The following is a 17,967-nucleotide window of genomic DNA, read 5'->3' as shown; positions in this document are numbered from 1 at the left end:
AGCTCTCAATCTCATATTTGTGTTCGTTTCTATGAAATGACATGAAACCTTACTTTTTACGTGTTGGAATAATTATAAGTGACAGCCATCCGGATTTCTTTGGGATGCTCTTTGGGATCAGCCTCACTGTGGATGCATCATCTGGGCAGCAGGGAGCGCAGCAAGCCAACCTTACCCGGTCCATTTGGGTATTTCCACTAAAAATCAGCTCTGTCTGCTTAAGGATTTGGCCGTGACCGGGTACTGAGCACTTCAGGACATTATTTAATAAGGGACATTTCACAGTCACTTTTCTGCTTTACAAATTCTGATTAAAGCAATTTGTTACAACAGAACATTCCCCCAGCTTTTTTTGTCCCAGATTTTGTGGAATTGTCTGGCTCACTTGGAGGATTCTGCTTTCACAGGGAGTTTGCCATGCATTCAGCAAAGCCTACCACCACATCTGCATGCAGGAAAATGTCCTACAAGTGGCTGTCACTGCTCTGGACTGGTTGTATCCCAGGACACCCAGCATCCACGCTGTCACAACCTATCTGGTGGCGCCTGGCAAAGACAAGGTACTGCAGAGAAAAGGTCTGTAATCATTGGGGGCTGAAAGGCTGCTTTAGAGAGGAAGTGCTATCTCTAGCTGCCTGTGTTTTTCCAGTGGTTTTATCATTAAAGCTGAAGTCTGCACAAGATTCTTGTGCCCGCTTGTTCAACAAAAGGGCTACAAAGGTAGGGAGGGAAGATTGCCTCCGTAAAGGACACCCTTCTTAATTCTTTTCATCCTCCCATGTAAAAGAATTCAAGAGCACTGCTAGTATAAACTTTTCTCCATATGAAAAGGGAATATTCTCCTACTTGAGTGTTCACTGCTGCATAGCAACCAATAGAGCAGAACTCCACCATCCATCCATCCATCCATAGCTTTGCTGCCTGGGACTTCCACTAAGGGAAATGCTTCTCTTTGGAGATCCTCTGCATGTCAAAATAATGCTATTTTATAGTGACAAGAGAACGTTCCAGCTAATTTATTAGCTCTTTGTTCTGAACTTATGTCAGCAGCCAAGATGTAAATACAGCTCAGGAAGTGACTGGTTCCCAATTAGCCAGCTTGTAAAGGCAGCCCTGCTTTGTGCAGGTCATATTCCAGTTGTTCAACAGGCACTCAGGCCCTGGAAAGCTTGTCACTTCATGTACCATTAAGCTAAGAAGACAACAAGTACATGCAATATTTAGGACTGATCCCGTGTCATCCCAAAGTCTGTACAACATCTGCTGCAGCCATAATTCAGCTGCTTCCTCTGATAAGCATGGTTTATGTTGGCAGTGTTCTGTTGTCATTCCAGGCCCAGCACTGCTCCCTTGTTAGCTGCCTGATAGCCAGGTCACTCACTCCCCTCTGTGCTTTTCATGTGTCAAGACACACTGACACAAACATGGCATGAGAAAGGACTGCAGAAGGATGGGAAAAAGAATGGAAACCTCTAGGCCTCTGGGTGTTCCTCAGTGTGGAGCCTGGGGTGGATTAAATAGTCAGGCTGAGGGAGGTCTGACTGGGGTACATTCTTCACCCCTCTCTGAGAATAAAACTGAGCAGTGTTGGGAGATGTCTTTAAACAATCCCATTGCTCTTGAATGTATGTGGAAGTTTCCTGTAAGAAACCATTTCCTCCCTCTCCAAGCTTCAAAATATCTGCTCCCTTCTTGGATGCAGCTAAACCTTTCTTTTCTCTCTGGCAGGACTATGCTCTGTGCAAGGTGATCACTACAGATAACACAGGACAAAAGGAAGTCCACAGCTCTCCTGTTGTTCTCCTCAGAGAGGAAAACCTTCTCAGGTAGGCTCCAGTACCTGCAATGGGACTGGTTCCCTCTGCTCCTTGACTCAGCCTGCATCAGGCTGACCCACATTACATGAAGTCCCTGGTAGTGCAGCCCTGAGAGTGTCTGGCTGCAGCTCTCTTACTATCAAGGCTTCTGGTGTCTATGCACATGGCACTGAACTGTGAAGGGCTGAGGAGTATTTTCTTTCTGACTTTAAGCTGCAAAAACTTCTGACTTAATGCTTACCAGCTGAGCTGCCAAGGTTTGCAGGATTACAGCCTACACTGCACCGTTTTGCTCTTTAGAATAATCTGTATTTTTTCCTGGCCATACTAGTCTCATTTCCTTCAATTCTCCGTTTCTTTCCACTGTCAAGATCCTCACAGACTTGTCTTTTATGAATGTCATCCTTGTTGTGAAAGTTGCTTGAACAGCCATTTGCTGTTCCAGCAGCTGGTTTTACTTTTTATAAAACTGTCTAGAACCAACGTCAATGCAGTTAGAAACAGCAAACTGCTTTTAAAGCAAGATTTGTTAAATTCTCATGATTTTCAGCAATCACCTTGGATAAGCAATGTTGTGTTCTCAATGCTATTTTTCCCTTTGTGTACATGCCTTGAATGATACTTAGAGCTGTGCAAATTTCAGTTCAAGAAAACAAACTATGGTTTCGTAAAGTAATACCTTTATTTTAACAAGAGATGAATGGCATCTTAAATACGCTAAATAAATCACCAAAACAAACCAGGATGGTAAACCCGAGCACATTTCATTTCAGAGATTACCTGTTCAAGTGCACAGACAGTTCAGAGGTCACTCTCACTTCTGTCTATGGAGAACACCACATTGCAGTACCTCTCCATGACCTATCAAGACAAACTCTCGGCATATTTGATATCAGCATTGGACAGCACAAGAAATTACCACCTCAGGAACAGAAAGACCTGCAGAAAATGCTAAAGATGGCCCAAGCTGCCTGCTCGGAGATCCTGCAGAGGTCTTTAGAGGGAAGAGAACCAACACAAGTGCTGGGTATTGTGCATATAGCTGTGAGATAGCTTTTTGGAGTGAAATTAGGAATCTCAATAAAATTATATTAAAAGATTCATTCCTACACGAATGGAAATACAAATACAAATCCTTGGTATATATAAACTACTCCCAAACAAATCTCAGAGTTTAGCAGAGTAGAATTAAACATAATGGGCAGATTTTAACTCTGGCTCACAGGGTACTTCGTGCTGAAATCAAAGGTGTGAAGCAGACACCTTGTTGCCCTCAGGGATCTAGCACATAGACTGTCAGTCAGTAATGTAAGTCCTGAGTAGCAGATGTTTCTGAGCAGCTTCTTGAGAGGTTTGTTTTTGATTGCAGAGGCAGAACGTGTGGCAAATGTGAGGCATGCAGAGATTCTGTTCCACCGGTTCATGCTGCAGGAGCTGCGTGAGTGTGTCCAGGAACTCAGTGCTGAGAGCTTTGCTGGAATAAAGAGCTGTGCAGAGCCCCCAGCTCTGGTACACGACATAGTTAAGGCTGTGCTGCTGCTTTTGCATCCAGACTGGAAGGGCTCAGAGGAGACTGAGAGCTGGAGTCAGTGTAAACTGGTGAGAATTCAAATTGTTACGTTTGTTTGCGTCTTCCTCCTCCAAGAAGACACAGTGGAATTTGCCAAGGGGAAAATGAAATAATTGAAAAGGGCATTGAAATAATTCATTAGCTATAGATTTCCTGTATGTTTCTCATCTGTCTTTCATTCTGAAAGCTTTTCACAAACACCCTAATCTTTTTGTTCTCTGCATTGAAGAAACTCGATGACAAATTGATTCAGGAGATTTATTGCTTTGATCCAACTGCTTCATCTGTGCAAGTTCAAGCAGAGCTGCTGCTGGACCTCATCACTGGTAAATATCATAAACTTATTGTGAGGTTACCAGGCATGGTTCAACAATGAAACTGTGTCAATGGCAATGTTCACCCAAGTGCTTTTAAGGGCCTTACTTCAGACATTAATTTTGATTTCACAATGGATTAAACAACAGATAATGGGTCCTAAATATCTGCCATCTTTTTTGGTCAATAGAAATCAACCTGTTCCATTTAGACTCAAAATTCAGTGCCTTCAGGGAAGGGGAGCAGATCAGCTTTGAAACCTTCCACAACAAGTGACCTCATTGCAAACCTCCCAATAAGCATGAAGCATGAGAATTCTTTTGGAAAGTAATATGTAAAGACATATGAAGGATGATGGTTCTTTTGGCAAGCAAATCTGCTTCAGACCTCTGTGCCCTGCCCTAGGGACTGACCCATCTCCAAACAGGAAGACAGTGTGAGCCCTCCTCTTCATAAACACCATCTGCCAAGTACTTAATGTACTCACGGGCCACAGACAGGAGATTTTTGTCAGTCTGTCTCTCCTTCAATGAACATGAGCTCTTTTTGGTGTCAGAACAGTCAAAAGGCTGTTAGTATTATTTGCAACAATATCTCTGCAAGAGAAATTACTTGTTCTTGTTGAGATCTTTCTCTTCATGATCTAATACTGGTCTGAGAGGCTTGTTAAAAGCCAAATGTGGACAATGGTTATTGCTTTAGCTGGGGATATTTATCAACGGTAGCCTGCCTGCTGATAAAGGGCAAACACTTGAGGCAGTCTTAGTTCCTTTTCATGTGTTCTCATATATAAACTAATTCACTGGAAAGAACAGAACAGGCCTAGATCATCCAGTTTTCCTACAGTTAGGGATGCTGATATAGTAAGATTAAATAATGTAGCTTTGGAAACTGCAGGTGTGCTAGGAAAGGTTGGTTTTCCATCCTATTCTGAGAGAGCAGTGTCAGATCAGGGGTGTGAATGCAGGTATAACTCAAGTTATGGACATTTTTTAAAAATGACCATCAAGTAATGTCCACATGTTCCATATATGTTTAGCATTAAAATATAGCAGAGCACTTTGTACAACAGGGCACCCACTACAAAATAAGATAAATTACAGTGGAAAGTCAGCACTTGACAGGTCACTGTCACAACATAGCTGTGTGCTTTTCAAAGCATCACCATTCCTGGAAATACTGGATCCAGGGTAAACTGCTGAGGGGATGATCTTCTGTTCTTGTGGCAACACTGCTCATGGTTTTGACTTTCCCTGTTGCATTTACAGCTGTTTTCTTTGTTCCAGATGTCCCTCTAGCAGCAGTGTGGCAGCAAGACTCTGCTCCAGCTGAATATCTGTACCAGTGGCTTCGCACCTGCCTGGCACTTGCAGAGATCACCAAGAGCCAACACACTGAAATAAAACATCCTTAGCCCCTTTTGGCATCCAGTTCTAGTGTGCCTCCAATTAAATTTCTTAATTTCTCATATAATCCTTGTGATTCTGACGTTTCACACTTTTTATTAAATTAACTGTTGATTTTTTTCTAATTTTTATGCATAGGCACTAGTATTTGTTGTTAAAATGATTTAAATCTGTTAGGGATTATCAATTAAACTGATAGGGAGTTTGTTAAGGATTATCAAGCAAAAGGAACAGAAACTTTAAAGGGAAGAATTTCGCCAGTACAGCTACTGAATTTTAAAGGCTTAATCCAAGTATTACAGGTTCTTATTGATGGGAAAATGAGAGGCGGGGACATCTTTATGGATCCCAAGTAACAATGCTCATAAATGATACAGCATTACTTTTCAAGGTTCAGTCTCCTTAAAGGACCTTTTATGAATAATTTTCAATAAAGGCTGTTAATCAGCATTTTGTAACATTCTTCTAAATACATTGCAGAAAAGCCCAACACTATTAATATAACACAAAAAGCTTTCTTATGGGGATAAATCTTGAGATTACAGCAACTGCACTGTCTGCAGTGAGATTTCATCTTTCCAATAACATCCCTTTTGGCAGAATGACTTTTAAAATAACATTTTGGGAAATTGAACTCCTCTTTCAGCCTTTAGCGGGAAACAAGTGACAGCTCGGTGACGGCTGGGGGGGACCAGCGTGGCTCCTCAGCCCCGGCCCCAGGAGCTTCTCGGGGGCTTTTCCCCCGAGAGCTTCTCCCTCCTCAGGGACCTTTCCCACCACTGCCCGGAGGCGCCTCCGGCTCCCCCGCCGCTCCCCTCAGGGACCGCCCGCCATCGCCCTTCCCTGATCAGCACTTTCACCCCTCGACAACGAGCTGTTAAAAAACGCCACCACCACCTCCAGCTCCCTCCGCCCGCTCTCTGCCTCCCTCCCGGAGCGAGACCGCGGCACGGTGCCGTGAAGGTCTCTGCGGCGGGCGGGGAAAGTGCGCGGGGAGGACTCGGCCGTGAGGAATCTGCGGCCGGGGAACGGCAGCGGCCGCGCGGGGGAGGCGGCCGGACAAGATGGCGGCGCTGGGCAAGCAGTGAGTGCCGGCAGGGCCCGGCCGGGCCGGGGACGGCGGTCGGGGGGGATTTGGGGCCGGCGCTGAGGGCGGGGGCGAGCGCTGGAAAACCCGCGCCCAGGGACTCGTTTGTCCCAGGTGTCCGCCCCGCGGCCTCGGTGTGTTGGCCTGACTTTAAAACGGTGGTTACTAAAAACAAACAGAACTCAAACAGCAGGCAGGCGCTTGACGTTGCGGCTGTGTTGTCCGGCAGTGTTTTTCACTTTTATGGAGGAGAACCTCTTCAATGTTCCCTCACGCTTCCCACCCTCAAGCAGCGGGCCCGGTTAGCCGTGGCTCCAGCTCGGCCTCCGCGGCCGGGTCAGACGGAGCTGAGGGCGGGTCCGGGGCTCACGGAGGCAAGCAGCGCTCACAGGGATGGTGGGGTACCCCCGGAATGGTGGGGTCCCCCCGGAGTGTTGGGGTACCCCCACAGTGTTTGAGTACCCCCGGAATGGTGGGGTCCCCGCACAGTGTTGAGGTGTTCCAGTCAGTTCAGCCACACACGCTGTGCCGCGCTGTTGACTCAATGGTGGACTCATGGAAGAGCAGGTGTGCAAGAAATGCCCAATTTAGAGCTTGCTCAGCACCAAAAGGAAGTGGGTTTAGCACGGAGATGGACTTTGTCAGCAGAAGAGTTGTTTATGTGTGGTTAATCAATCCCAGCGTGACATAATCTGACTAAATCTTGTCCTTTGCTGTAGCACCCTGTGGTTACATTGCCAGCAAAACATGAAGTTACAGCACTGCAAATGTAGCCATGAAATAGTGCCTAGTATAGACTAAGACTAAATCCCTTCAGATTAAACAGTAATTTTTTACTTCTCTGAGAGAGAAAATTACTTGGAGACCTCTGGACAAGAGGGATTTGTGCTCTAATTTAGGATAGTCATTGCATCCAGAAACTTTGCATGGCAAAAGACAGCAGTAGCTATGGGAGAAGCTGGCAGGTGTGTTCTGCTGAAAAGGCTGCTCACGTATAACTTTGATACATTATGCTGATGATCACCTTTTACTTCTCAAAATGGTAAATGGCAGATTTTTGGTTTGAACGTGCTATGTTGTAATGCTAAAAGTGATTTTTTTTCTCTCTCTAGATATGGGCTTATTATGCCCAAGAAGTTGCCACAGAAAAATCTTGTGTCAAAGAAGCTCTCAGTGTTTGCAGATGAGTCAGATGAAGAGGTCAGTTCAACAATTTTCTTCTCAAATTTGCCCTGTGTTCTGCAAATTTACTTGTGTCCAACCCTTTATGGCTGCATCATGTGTTGGCAGTGCTGTTAGGATACGTGTCATCATTTTGGATTTGGGTGTGAAATCTGATCTGTATTTTCTTTAGTACACATTGCATAGAGGTGATGATTTTTTATTACTTTCTGTCTACTCTTCCAGAAGTTCAGCAGGGGACAAACTGTTTGCCAGAGTTAACTGTAGCTTGTAAAGAGATTTGTTGGCTATCACTGGTGAATGCCTGCAAATAGAACGACCAGTAGTAATCAACAGGTCTCCCTCAGATACTAACTTTAAAGTATGGTAGTTATTTGTGTTTTATCCTTTAGTTATTCCACCCAAATCTGATGTAATTGATTTTATGATGTTCATACTGGGAACAAAAGCAAAGCTGTACATCCCAAAAGTTCTAAAGCAAGAGATGTATGATATTGCATTCTTTTCGATAATCTTTAGTTTTTAATTTCTTTTGAAGTATTTGGTTCGAAATACTCGCTCTGTCTCTGTCCCAGTAGAGGGCACTGTGTGCTGTGTAAATCCCACCTGGATGTGCTGCTGGAAGCACGGGAAGTGTCCGGGAAAGGGCTTGGGTATGGGCTGGGCTCTTACAGAGCCCTGTGCTACAAATATGTTCTTTCCTCCCTGGAGCTTCACTCCATGCTTGCTCTTTTGTGTGGTCGAGAAAAACAATGCTAATAAAGCATCAAATAATTTTTGGTCGGTTTCTGACCCACCAAAATATTGACTTGTAAAATCTATTTGTATTTTAATGAACTAGCAGTTGTTAATTTTGTGTCACAGAAAGCCTGAATTTAGCAATTCCCAGCTCCTGCGTACGTGGTTCCTTAACAAAATCTGGAATGTTGCTGTTGCAGGTGTCTGAGCCCCCATTTTACAGGGCATGAAAGGACTTAAGGACCTTTCTAGTGATGTGTACACAACCCTCAACATGAAACTGCCTCAGTGCAGCTTACAGGAAACAGGACAGGAATGTGTTTTAAATCCCATCTCTTTCCTCACTTAGCTGTGATACTCAGAGGTGTATCCCTCCACTGTGGCTATAAAGAGAGGCTTTCCTTTAGATGCAGCTGCTGGAGGTGGTGATGAGGCAATTTCCCTGCTAGATGGGATTTGGTGTCTTTCTCTGCATTAGGGAGCTGGCCCCACATTTTCCAGATCCCAGGAATAAACCTCATTTAATCTGCTGTCATTTAATGTTATGTGGTAGGCCTGGGAACCTTCCTGGGGGCTGTCTTGTATTTTTTCACTTCTTTATTTTCCCTTAATATCTAAACATTGATAAAAAAGAATGAATACTAATAATTCTAGTAAAAATAATGTATGGTGCTGTCTGCCAACTTTTAGCTTAACAGCTCAAGCATCCTCCCTTTCAGAAAAGCTGACAGATTCACTGTCAGAGTCTGTTACAAAAGCTCTTAAAAGTTGTTGTGCTCATCAGTATGGTACATATCCAGCAAAAAGTAATAATCTCATAACTGCCTTTATCAAAGAAGATTTTTTTTAAAAAAATGAGAATTACTTTATTAGTTCAGTAATGATTTCAGAGCTTTTCAAGATAAGGAGCAGCACTTGGGAGGGGTTTCATTTCCTGTCTGCTACCATATCAGTCAGAACTACATCTCGAATGTCTGGAGATTATGTATTTTTAACTGAACTCTAATAAAGTTTGTGCTGGGAAATCTGCACACCTGACTTGTCTGTGATTATATATTAGATACCAAACTTTTGCTCCCTTTTTTTTTTAATGTTTTTATGCATTTTTCACTCAGATTTTCCCTCTACCCTTGCTGAAGGAATTTGGATTATTTTCCTTGTGGCTAAGTACATTAATGGCTGTTAGTTGTTGAAGATGGTCTTTGTGTTAGTTAATAGGAAACATAAATTTTTCTGGAAATACATTGTTGACTGTGAAAAGGGGCTTGTCAGTTTGTGTGATGTTCATTGTTCCTTTTTACCTTTGGAGTTTAGTTGAAATTATCTCTTTGGTACAACAGATAAAATTTCTATTTCCTGATTGCTCCAGAATTGCCCACTGTGTGTTCCTATACTGTACCAGTCTTTCAAAACTGATTTGTTAATACCGGATGAAAAATGAGTGTACATAGACCTCAGTAGGTGCTAAATTTGGAAAGGAAATTGTGGAGCCAGTGTGAACACTTCTGTGAATGTATCAGCTGGATTTGGTGGGTTTTTTAGTGACCACCTAAAAGATAAATGGAGTGTTTAAGCAGGCAGAAGCTGAAAAAAAAAAACCCAGAAAACTCTTATCTTCTTGTAGGCTTAGATTTTTGGTTTTGCTTCCTTTGCAACTTTTCAAAGGGAGAGTCTGACTAAAAGGATTTGCTGAGTAATTGATGCTGGTGCTGACCAGAGTTTATGCAACAGTTTCCATGCAAAGTAAGACTCTGTAAAGGGGCTCCTAGAAAAGAGTTTTCTGAGAAGGAGGAAGTGGAAAAGAATAGCTCAAGATGATGTATGTAAAATCAAGAATAATTCAGAGAAGTAAGGTGATGTTGCCATTTCTCATAATATGAGCAGTAGGCTTTGTTGTGGAATTACCAAGTAACTGGTTTAATCTAAACAAGAGGAAGTTGTGTAGTTAAGGTGTGGAACTCCTTGCCACAGGATACTGTGGCATGGCCAGAAATATAAATGGATTCAGAAATGGATTTGTCAAATTAAGGGATGCTCTTGGTGTCAAACAATGGTTCAGGTGCATCCTCCAGTTCAGGAAGTCCTTGATCTGGTTTCTGGAAACTAGGATGGAGTGCTGAGAAAAGCCAGTTCTGTGTACATGACATGTTTTTTATGTTCATTCTCTTGATCTTCTGCTAGCAGCCATGACTCACATTGTGTGTAAATTGAAAGGAAGCTGTTGCCTGATGTGATTTTTGGTTTTTGGCTCCATGAAGACTGGAGTCTCATGTATAGGTTGTATTTGGATTGTACAACCCTCTGTGAGGGCAGGCCATAAGAATTCACTCCTAAATCCATGTCCATGAGGGTGTAAGTAGCTCGTTTTAGAGTGAGAAGGAGCTAAGAAATGGAGAGAACCATGAGAAATGTTACCAGATTGGAGTAATTAATTGTTTGTGGGTTTTTTTAATAGTCCTTTCAGTTGTGTACAAGCTCTCTTCCATGGTCTGGTAGCAGTGGTAGCCTCATCTCTCAGAGTTCCTTGATTTGCATAGATTCTATATCCTTTCACAGGATAGGGTTAAAACGTTTTCTTCTTCCAAAAAATATTGAACTGTAAGCTTTGTGCTTCAGAAGAATAGCTTGACTAGAGGGAGGGAAAAAGTATGAGACAGATTGCTGAGCTTATGGGACCTTTAATAAATGGGCAGTTGATAAGTAAAACAATACAAAAGGACAGGAAGTTCTCATCTGTCAGAGCTCACAGCACAACAGGAAATTGTCCACCATAAACCTTTGGGGAAGGTGTTTGTTTTCTGTAAACTTACTGCCAGTCTGGAGAAATGGCAGATGGACTTCTTTACCATCATCTGTCCAATAATGAGGATTATGTATTACTTTAGTGTTTACCTGATCTTTGTAGATCAGTGCATTTATTCCATGTAGGCAGACAAGGAAAACATTCTAAGCAGGGTGTCAGATATTTTTGTGGAGTAGAGCTTATCCTGTAAATGTAATTGCAGAATCTATTTTGTCTTTCACTGAGCCCCTGCTTTCTGGAATAGTGCAGGGGAGATTGTTCACTGCTGAGGTACCTTTCTGTTAAAGCAGTCACACAGCACTGCCCACAGGCCAAATCAAGCAGGCAGCTCTGAGGAGGGGAGGGAGAGAGACGCAGTGCACAGAGTCATGTATAAAGACACTCCATCCCTGCACAGCTTCCCTGTTTCTGAAGTTAACCAGTGGGGAAAAAAAAGATTTGCACTGTTTGCAGTCTGTCCTGTAGAAAATTGTGGAAAAGCACTTGGTGTTTTTCCTTGTTGACACATCTGTTAAAGTTTTAATAGGATAAGAAAGAGTGGTCACGGCGTGTTATTATTTTATTTTGAACATCAAATGAATTTAAAAGCCTTCATGTTCAGGGGAATCTGTTTGAATTTAGATGGTGCTAATTCTGTTTGATTTCACTGGATCTTAATTCCTGCTGCCAAGCTCTCTGCTACTTGGTTTTCATGTTTTAATTTTATTAAGAACAAATTACAGAATCTCTTTGCCTTTTTGAAATGTGACACAGAGCATGTATTAGTCAAAGTTGGAAGACTTGGGAAGCCACCACAGGAAATGCAAAAGGATTTTTCCTTCCTATTTCTGCTTTTTAAGATTGAGAGATATTTAATTGTATAAACAAAGATACAAGTCCTCCCATTATAGTGGATCTGTTTAATAAACACTATTATCTATTGGTTGAGAAAAGGTAGATACGTAGTTTAGGTCAAAACTAATTAAAAGAAAAAGAAACAAATAAAATGCAAAGCTCTTTTGTAAAAGATGATATGATTAGAAAACATGTTTTCAGTAGGGATCTGTTTCTTCTTAGGAAAGATTAGTATTTCTATTTTCTAGCATGTTAATCTTGAGAAATTAAACAGTAACATTTGAAAGTACATGCTGTTCAGCTGTCTTCTCAAGTCTGAACTGATGATACAAATGAGACTTGAAATAAATATCAAATCCTTGCAGATTTTTGTATTTAACTATGAATACAGTTTTTCTTTTTTCATATGATTGTCAGTTTATCTGCTTGTGACTGCTACATCTCTGATGCACATGCAGGGAGAGTTCAATATATTTTGAATCACACCCGTCTGTAATTGGACTACTCTATAGTTGTTTGTTAAAATAGTAGAAAAAGAATATTATCTGTGTCAGTGTAATTAATTTTGTTTCTGCAATGTGTCCTTCCTACAGCCAACTGTTGGGGAAAGTCTTCAAAGAGAAGCATTGAAAAAGCAAGCAATGAAACAGGTAAGGGACTATTTTAAATTTACTCTCAATGTTCTGATGGGTAAGTTTATACTATATATCTGTTCAAATGACAATATAGGAATCAAATATTTGAAAATATTAAAGATCTCATTATTATTAATTTGATATCTTCCCTTCCTCTTTGCTTTTGTTTTAGACTAAACTGGAGATTCAGAAGGCTTTAGAAGAAGATGCTACAGTATATGAATACGACAGTATTTATGATGAAATGCAGCAGAAGAAGAAAGAAAGCAGTGCCAAAATGTTGGCTGGGAATGATGACAAAAAGGTCAGTACCTGAGAATGTATTCTGTCTGCCTAACTCTGTCTGCTTGGAGTAACGATGGCTGTTTAACTTGTAAACTTCAGAGCATTGCTGGATTATCCTGATAAGTGATACTTTCATTGTTACTTACTCTGGTTCATTTGAAGGCTCTTGTCAGGTTCTGGTGATGAAAGGAAACCTCCCAGCCCTTAAAAGAAGGGCAAGGCTGTTACAGTTAGGAAGACAGAGTGATGAAAAATGAAAATAAACCTTTATTTTTATTTGCAGTAAAAATCCTCCTAGTCAAAGATGGAATGACAGTTTTGATTGAATCCAGCAGCCTGACTTGGTTCTGGGAAACATGCTGTGTTAGGGTCTGAAAGAAATGGCATTTTGTTTTGGATAGCTATCAGTCAGAGGGAGAACACATTAGAGTAGCTCCTGGTAGTTTCTGTCCATTACCTACTTAATTCAACATCTCCGTCAACCCAAATTTGTGTTTTCTCAGCCACCACAATTACCTCTCAGCATGGTAACTCTTTTCCTTTCTACCTCAGCCCAGATACATCCACAATATCCTCAAAGCAGCCGAGATTAGAAAGAAGGAACAAGAAAGACGAATGGAAAGAAAAATTCAGAAAGAGCGTGAAATGGAAGGAGGAGAGTTTGCACACAAAGAGGCTTTTGTGACTTCAGCTTATAAGAAGAAGCTGCAAGAAAGAGCTGAGGAGGAGGAAAGAGAAAGAAGAGAATCAGCTCTCGAGGGTGAGATTCATAGTGAAATAATTGTCCTGAAAAAGAAGTAGAGCCTTGTACATGATTTATGGTATATTCATCTGGTGGTCTGTATGTGAGGCTTGAGATAATTAAAATCAAAGAGGACCAGATTAGCAGATCTTGAATCAGATCAACCTTGGTTTATTACTTTCCTTTGCACATGTTACAGATGGAGCAGAGGAAGCTCCTTCATTTGTGTGTCAGTCCTATTTGGGTTGGTACTTTAATTTTTGAGGGAGGGTCAGTTGTTGGAGGAAGACTCGTGTAAGCCTGGGGTACAGTGGTGTTTCCAGTCGTTACCTCAGACATTGTGGTCAGGATCAGGAGTAGATATAAAGCACAGGATTTAGGATCATTAGATAAATTGGGCTGGAGTAGACCTCTGAAGATCACCTGCTCCAAGCATGGTCTGCTCGTGAGGCCAGATCGGGTTACTCTGAGCTTTTCCCAGTTTGGATTTGCAAACCTCCAGGATGGAAATTGCAGTTGTGGTGATGTGTACCAGTTGTGAGTTGTGTGTGATGAGTATTTGTGGCACAGTAAATCCAACCTTCCTGTCTTTCTCTCAGCATACCTGGATGTGACCAAACAGAGGGATCTCAGTGGATTCTACAGACATCTTTTAAACCAGCGTGTGGGGGAAGAAGAGATGCCTAAATGCAGCTTCCGTGAAGCCAGGTAGGATGTGATTCCAACAGGGTTTCAGGTGTAAAAACCAGCATCTGGCTGTTTGTGATTCCATACTCACTGAAAGATTTAAAGACAAAGAGCACTAAAACAGTGGTAAGGTAAACTAGTAATTTCATACTGCTGATTAACTGAATTATTTGGTTAATAACTAATGATCATCAGTGACACAGAAATGAAACAAGCAGGACAGGGACTCTGCCTGAAAGGTATCAAGAGGGCAGTTAAGGTTGTAATCCTGCTTGGTATTACTCTAACCTACATTTTCTTTGGTTTACATAATATTTAGCAATCTGTATTAAGCTACACATTTTGAATCATGAGGAAGACAAGAGGTAAAATAGTGAGCATAGCAGTAAGTCATAGGAAATTAATATGCTATGAATTTCCTGTAAAGAATGTGAGTCTCTTCACTTTGTACTTACTCCACATTTAGTTGCATAAAAATGAAATTGAGTGTTGATGCTGTGGTAAAATGAAATGAATCAAATATACAGGAAGTCGAGTGGCACTATTTTGAAATTGGAATATGTGAACATTCCAAAGCAATGAGATGAGACTGAATTATTTAGGTGTTTAAAATGATAACATTCTGCCTTGTGGATAAATGTGATGAAGAGAATGTTTCTTGTATGCAGTGATTGATCATTTGAGACAATTAACTCAGGTTAAACCTCATTTGATAGAGGTTTAAAGCATGGATGTCACTAGTTAAGTGTTTGCTATCACAAAGAAAATGCAGCCTGCATCAAGACATCTTCTAGATCTGAGATTGGATTGTTAGAAAGTAAACTCTTAGCCTAAATAAAGAAAGTGATCACTAAATTTACTGAGCTGTCTGAAGTAAGGGAGTTCTTCATGAAATCTTCAGGATGATGTGATTTTGTACTGTGTAGAGAGCATTTGAAATTATGTTTTTTTGGTCTTTCAAATTAAGGAAATTTCCTTTAGTGGCACATAAAATTAATTCAGGGGAAACAAATTGTCCTGTAAATGGTGTTCCCAGCAAGGCTTTCAAATAAACTCAGGTGTATATTTTAATTTTATTCTTTCTCATGGTGATACAGCAGGATGCAGAGAGAAAACAGATCCATTTTTAGATCTCAGAAATGTCACTAAATTGATCCACCTTTGAGTTTGGTGACTAAGTAAATTACCAAACTTTTGAGTGTAATTTTTAGTCATTCATAGACTGTCCATGCCTTCAAGCATTCAGCAGGCATAGAATGTCACTAGTGGTGTGCTGACTCATGAGAGTGCCCCACAGGCTGTTCCTGGAGCTGTGTGATTAAATGGAAGAGACACGGCTGAGACATGGCTAGTGTGAATGAACGTGGATTTCCACATCAGCCAGAAGAGAGTGACAAAGCACAACCCCCTACATGGGTCAGCATTTTGCATTTAAGAATATTTGAGCTGTTAAAAGTTACTCATTTCTGTCTAGTCACAAGTGAGATCTTCAGAAATACTGGATCAAAAAGACCATGTTCCTCTCTCTGTCAACAAAATATACAACATGCTTCTTCTCTGGAAAATTCTTTGATGTGACTAGAGGACCCAACACATAGGAAAACCTGTAACCTGCCAGCAGGCTTACACAGGAACACAAATCAATGTTTTTTTCCCTTAGTTGGAGGCTGCACATACTTTACCATAGTCACTCTTTTAAATAAATTCCTCAGCTCACATTCACCAGTGAGCCAGACATGGATGCTTTGTGCTGGATTACTGGAACCTGAGCCACAGACAGATTTGCTTTCTTAGACCTTTCAGCAGCATCTTTTGCCTAAGTCCTTACCAGGAGTCACTTCATAGAAAAGTCCAAGATTTCAGGCTTTTTAATGTTGTTTTTCTTTTCTAATATAAAAAATGTAGGATAAAGGAAGAAAAACCTGACAGTCAGGATGAACCCAACGAAAAGAGCAAATTCCTGTCAGAAGAACAAAGAGTGAAACCCTCGAAGAAAGAAAATAATCCAGATGCTGACACCGACCTAGAAACTGATAGTAGTGATGATGACAAGAGATACAAGCATAGTAAAGTACATTTGAAAAAGAAGAAAAGAAGGGAGAACTCTGTGAGCAGTGAAGAGGAAGTTAAACATCAGAAAACCCAGAGGCATTCCCGGTCACCAAGCTCATCCAGTGGGGAGGAAGAGCCACGAACCAAAGCCCAAACAAGTGATCAAAGCGGAGAGAGCAGGTCAAGCAGAAGGGGGAGTGATGAGCAGTACAGGGAAAAGGATTATGAGAGAAGTAGGACCCATGAGAAGGATCGCCAGAGGGAAAGGGAAGAGCGACACAGGCACGGGGATCACAGTAGCAGAGATCACTACAGGAGGAGGGAAGATCAAGATGATAAACAAAGGGGAAAGGGAAGAAAAGAGAGGGAGGGGCATGGTAGAGAATGGAGGAAGGCAAAGGAGAGAGAGGAGAAGGGCTCAGAGAAGGAACGAGAGAAAGAAAGAACAAAAAATGATAAAGATAGATATAATGACAGAGAGAAGGAGAGAGGAGAGAGATACAGAGAAAGGGAAGATCATGCAAAGGAGAGGAGAGAGAAATATGGCAGTGATGAAAAGAAATACAGAGAGAGGAAGGAAAGTACTCCTACATCTTCAGAAAAAGACAGAGAGGTTGATCTGGGTAAAGAGAGAAAGGGAAAAGACAAACAGGTGGATGAGAAGGGAAGCTCCAGCTCTGAGCAGAAACGTAAAGCTGGAGAAAAAGTGGAGGAAGAGGAGAAAGAACAAGCACAGAAAGCACCTGAGAGCCTGAGCAAATTTGCCAAAAGGAGCAGCGAGGAGACGGTGATGTCGGCACGGGACCGGTACCTGGCGCGGCAGATGGCCCGGGTCAGCAGCAAGCCCTACATCGAGAAGGAGGAGGATTGATGGCCCTGGGCTGGGCACAGACACCTGGGCTGTCAGCCAAGAGGAAAGGCCACCGGGCTACAGAAAAGGTTATCCTACCTCTTCATTCCTGGCTTTCCTTTGAGAAGTTGTGTGTCCCTTAAAATAACAACTTTTGGAATGGATCGGTAGGTCTCTTGACACACACCCTTAGTCTGTGTGTACAGTTGAAATGTTAAATGTGGCTGACTGTCCACCCTTCCCTTCAGTACCACGCCCTTGGTACATGAAGATTTGGACAGAGCTGGGAGTGTTAAATAATGTAAAATGAGAATGCATCCCCCTGTTCCTTTCAGCAGCCAAAACAGTGAGTTCTGCTGAAACAAAGATGTTCTCAGCCCTTAGGAGGACTCATTGCCCACTACTGCTCTCAAAAATGGGAAGCAAACCTGTAAAAATGGATGAAAAAGCAAGAAAAACAGCCTGAATAATGACCTAGGAGGTTTCTGTATGTAGAGTGGAGTTTTGTAAGATAGATGCACATTCAGGTTTGAATTTTGTATTATGTGTGGCTTTTAGTTTGGGGACCTGATGTACAGACACAGTTAATAAAGTGTAAGATATATATTGGATCAAATGTGTGGGTCTTTTTCATGTGTAGGTTATTTTACTGCATCTTTTTTTTTTTGCATGCAGTAAGGTAGGTGAGTCTGTTTTCATGTATTACAATTGTGTCTGCTTGTTAAGTGATGTTTTAGATTTGTTAGTCTTCTGTTCAAAGGTTCATATTCAAGAATAAAATTATCTTCCAGCTAGGCAAGTATAATGTCTGACAGTGGTCATAGCTTTATGAATACATTTTCAACACTTTTAAAATTGTTTCTTTCACTTTGTTTTTTTGTAAGTTTATTACTTCTATGCTAGAGTAAGGTGAACTTACATATTTAAAAAAAGGGTTTGAGATTGGTGTTTCCCTAAAAATTTG

General features: G+C 41.5%; 2 protein-coding genes across 2 annotated transcripts in view; both read left to right on the top strand.

The window, feature by feature from the left end:
• The window catches only part of EFCAB5 (EF-hand calcium binding domain 5), a 28,979-nt gene extending 23,795 nt beyond the window's left edge, over positions 1 to 5,184 (top strand). The window contains exons 13-18 of the mRNA XM_062506934.1: positions 408 to 560; positions 1,729 to 1,826; positions 2,591 to 2,844; positions 3,187 to 3,416; positions 3,617 to 3,713; positions 4,989 to 5,184. Coding sequence (XP_062362918.1) covers positions 408 to 560; positions 1,729 to 1,826; positions 2,591 to 2,844; positions 3,187 to 3,416; positions 3,617 to 3,713; positions 4,989 to 5,116 — 960 coding nt within the window. The 3' untranslated portion in view covers positions 5,117 to 5,184. The remainder of the gene's footprint in view (positions 1 to 407; positions 561 to 1,728; positions 1,827 to 2,590; positions 2,845 to 3,186; positions 3,417 to 3,616; positions 3,714 to 4,988) is intronic.
• Positions 5,185 to 6,172: 988 nt separating this feature from the next.
• On the top strand, positions 6,173 to 17,607 carry NSRP1 (nuclear speckle splicing regulatory protein 1). The gene is made up of 7 exons (XM_062506893.1): positions 6,173 to 6,192; positions 7,308 to 7,395; positions 12,346 to 12,402; positions 12,560 to 12,691; positions 13,225 to 13,432; positions 14,014 to 14,122; positions 16,007 to 17,607. The coding sequence occupies exons 1-7, from the start codon at positions 6,173 to 6,175 to the stop codon at positions 17,022 to 17,024; spliced, it is 1,632 nt and encodes a 543-aa protein (XP_062362877.1). The 3' UTR covers positions 17,025 to 17,607.
• Positions 17,608 to 17,967: the final 360 nt, after the last annotated feature.

The sequence above is a fragment of the Cinclus cinclus genome, chromosome 22 (genome assembly GCF_963662255.1).
Source record: "Cinclus cinclus chromosome 22, bCinCin1.1, whole genome shotgun sequence".
In the NCBI taxonomy this organism is placed as follows: Eukaryota; Metazoa; Chordata; class Aves; order Passeriformes; family Cinclidae; genus Cinclus; species Cinclus cinclus.
This window is presented reverse-complemented; position numbering and strand designations above follow the sequence as displayed.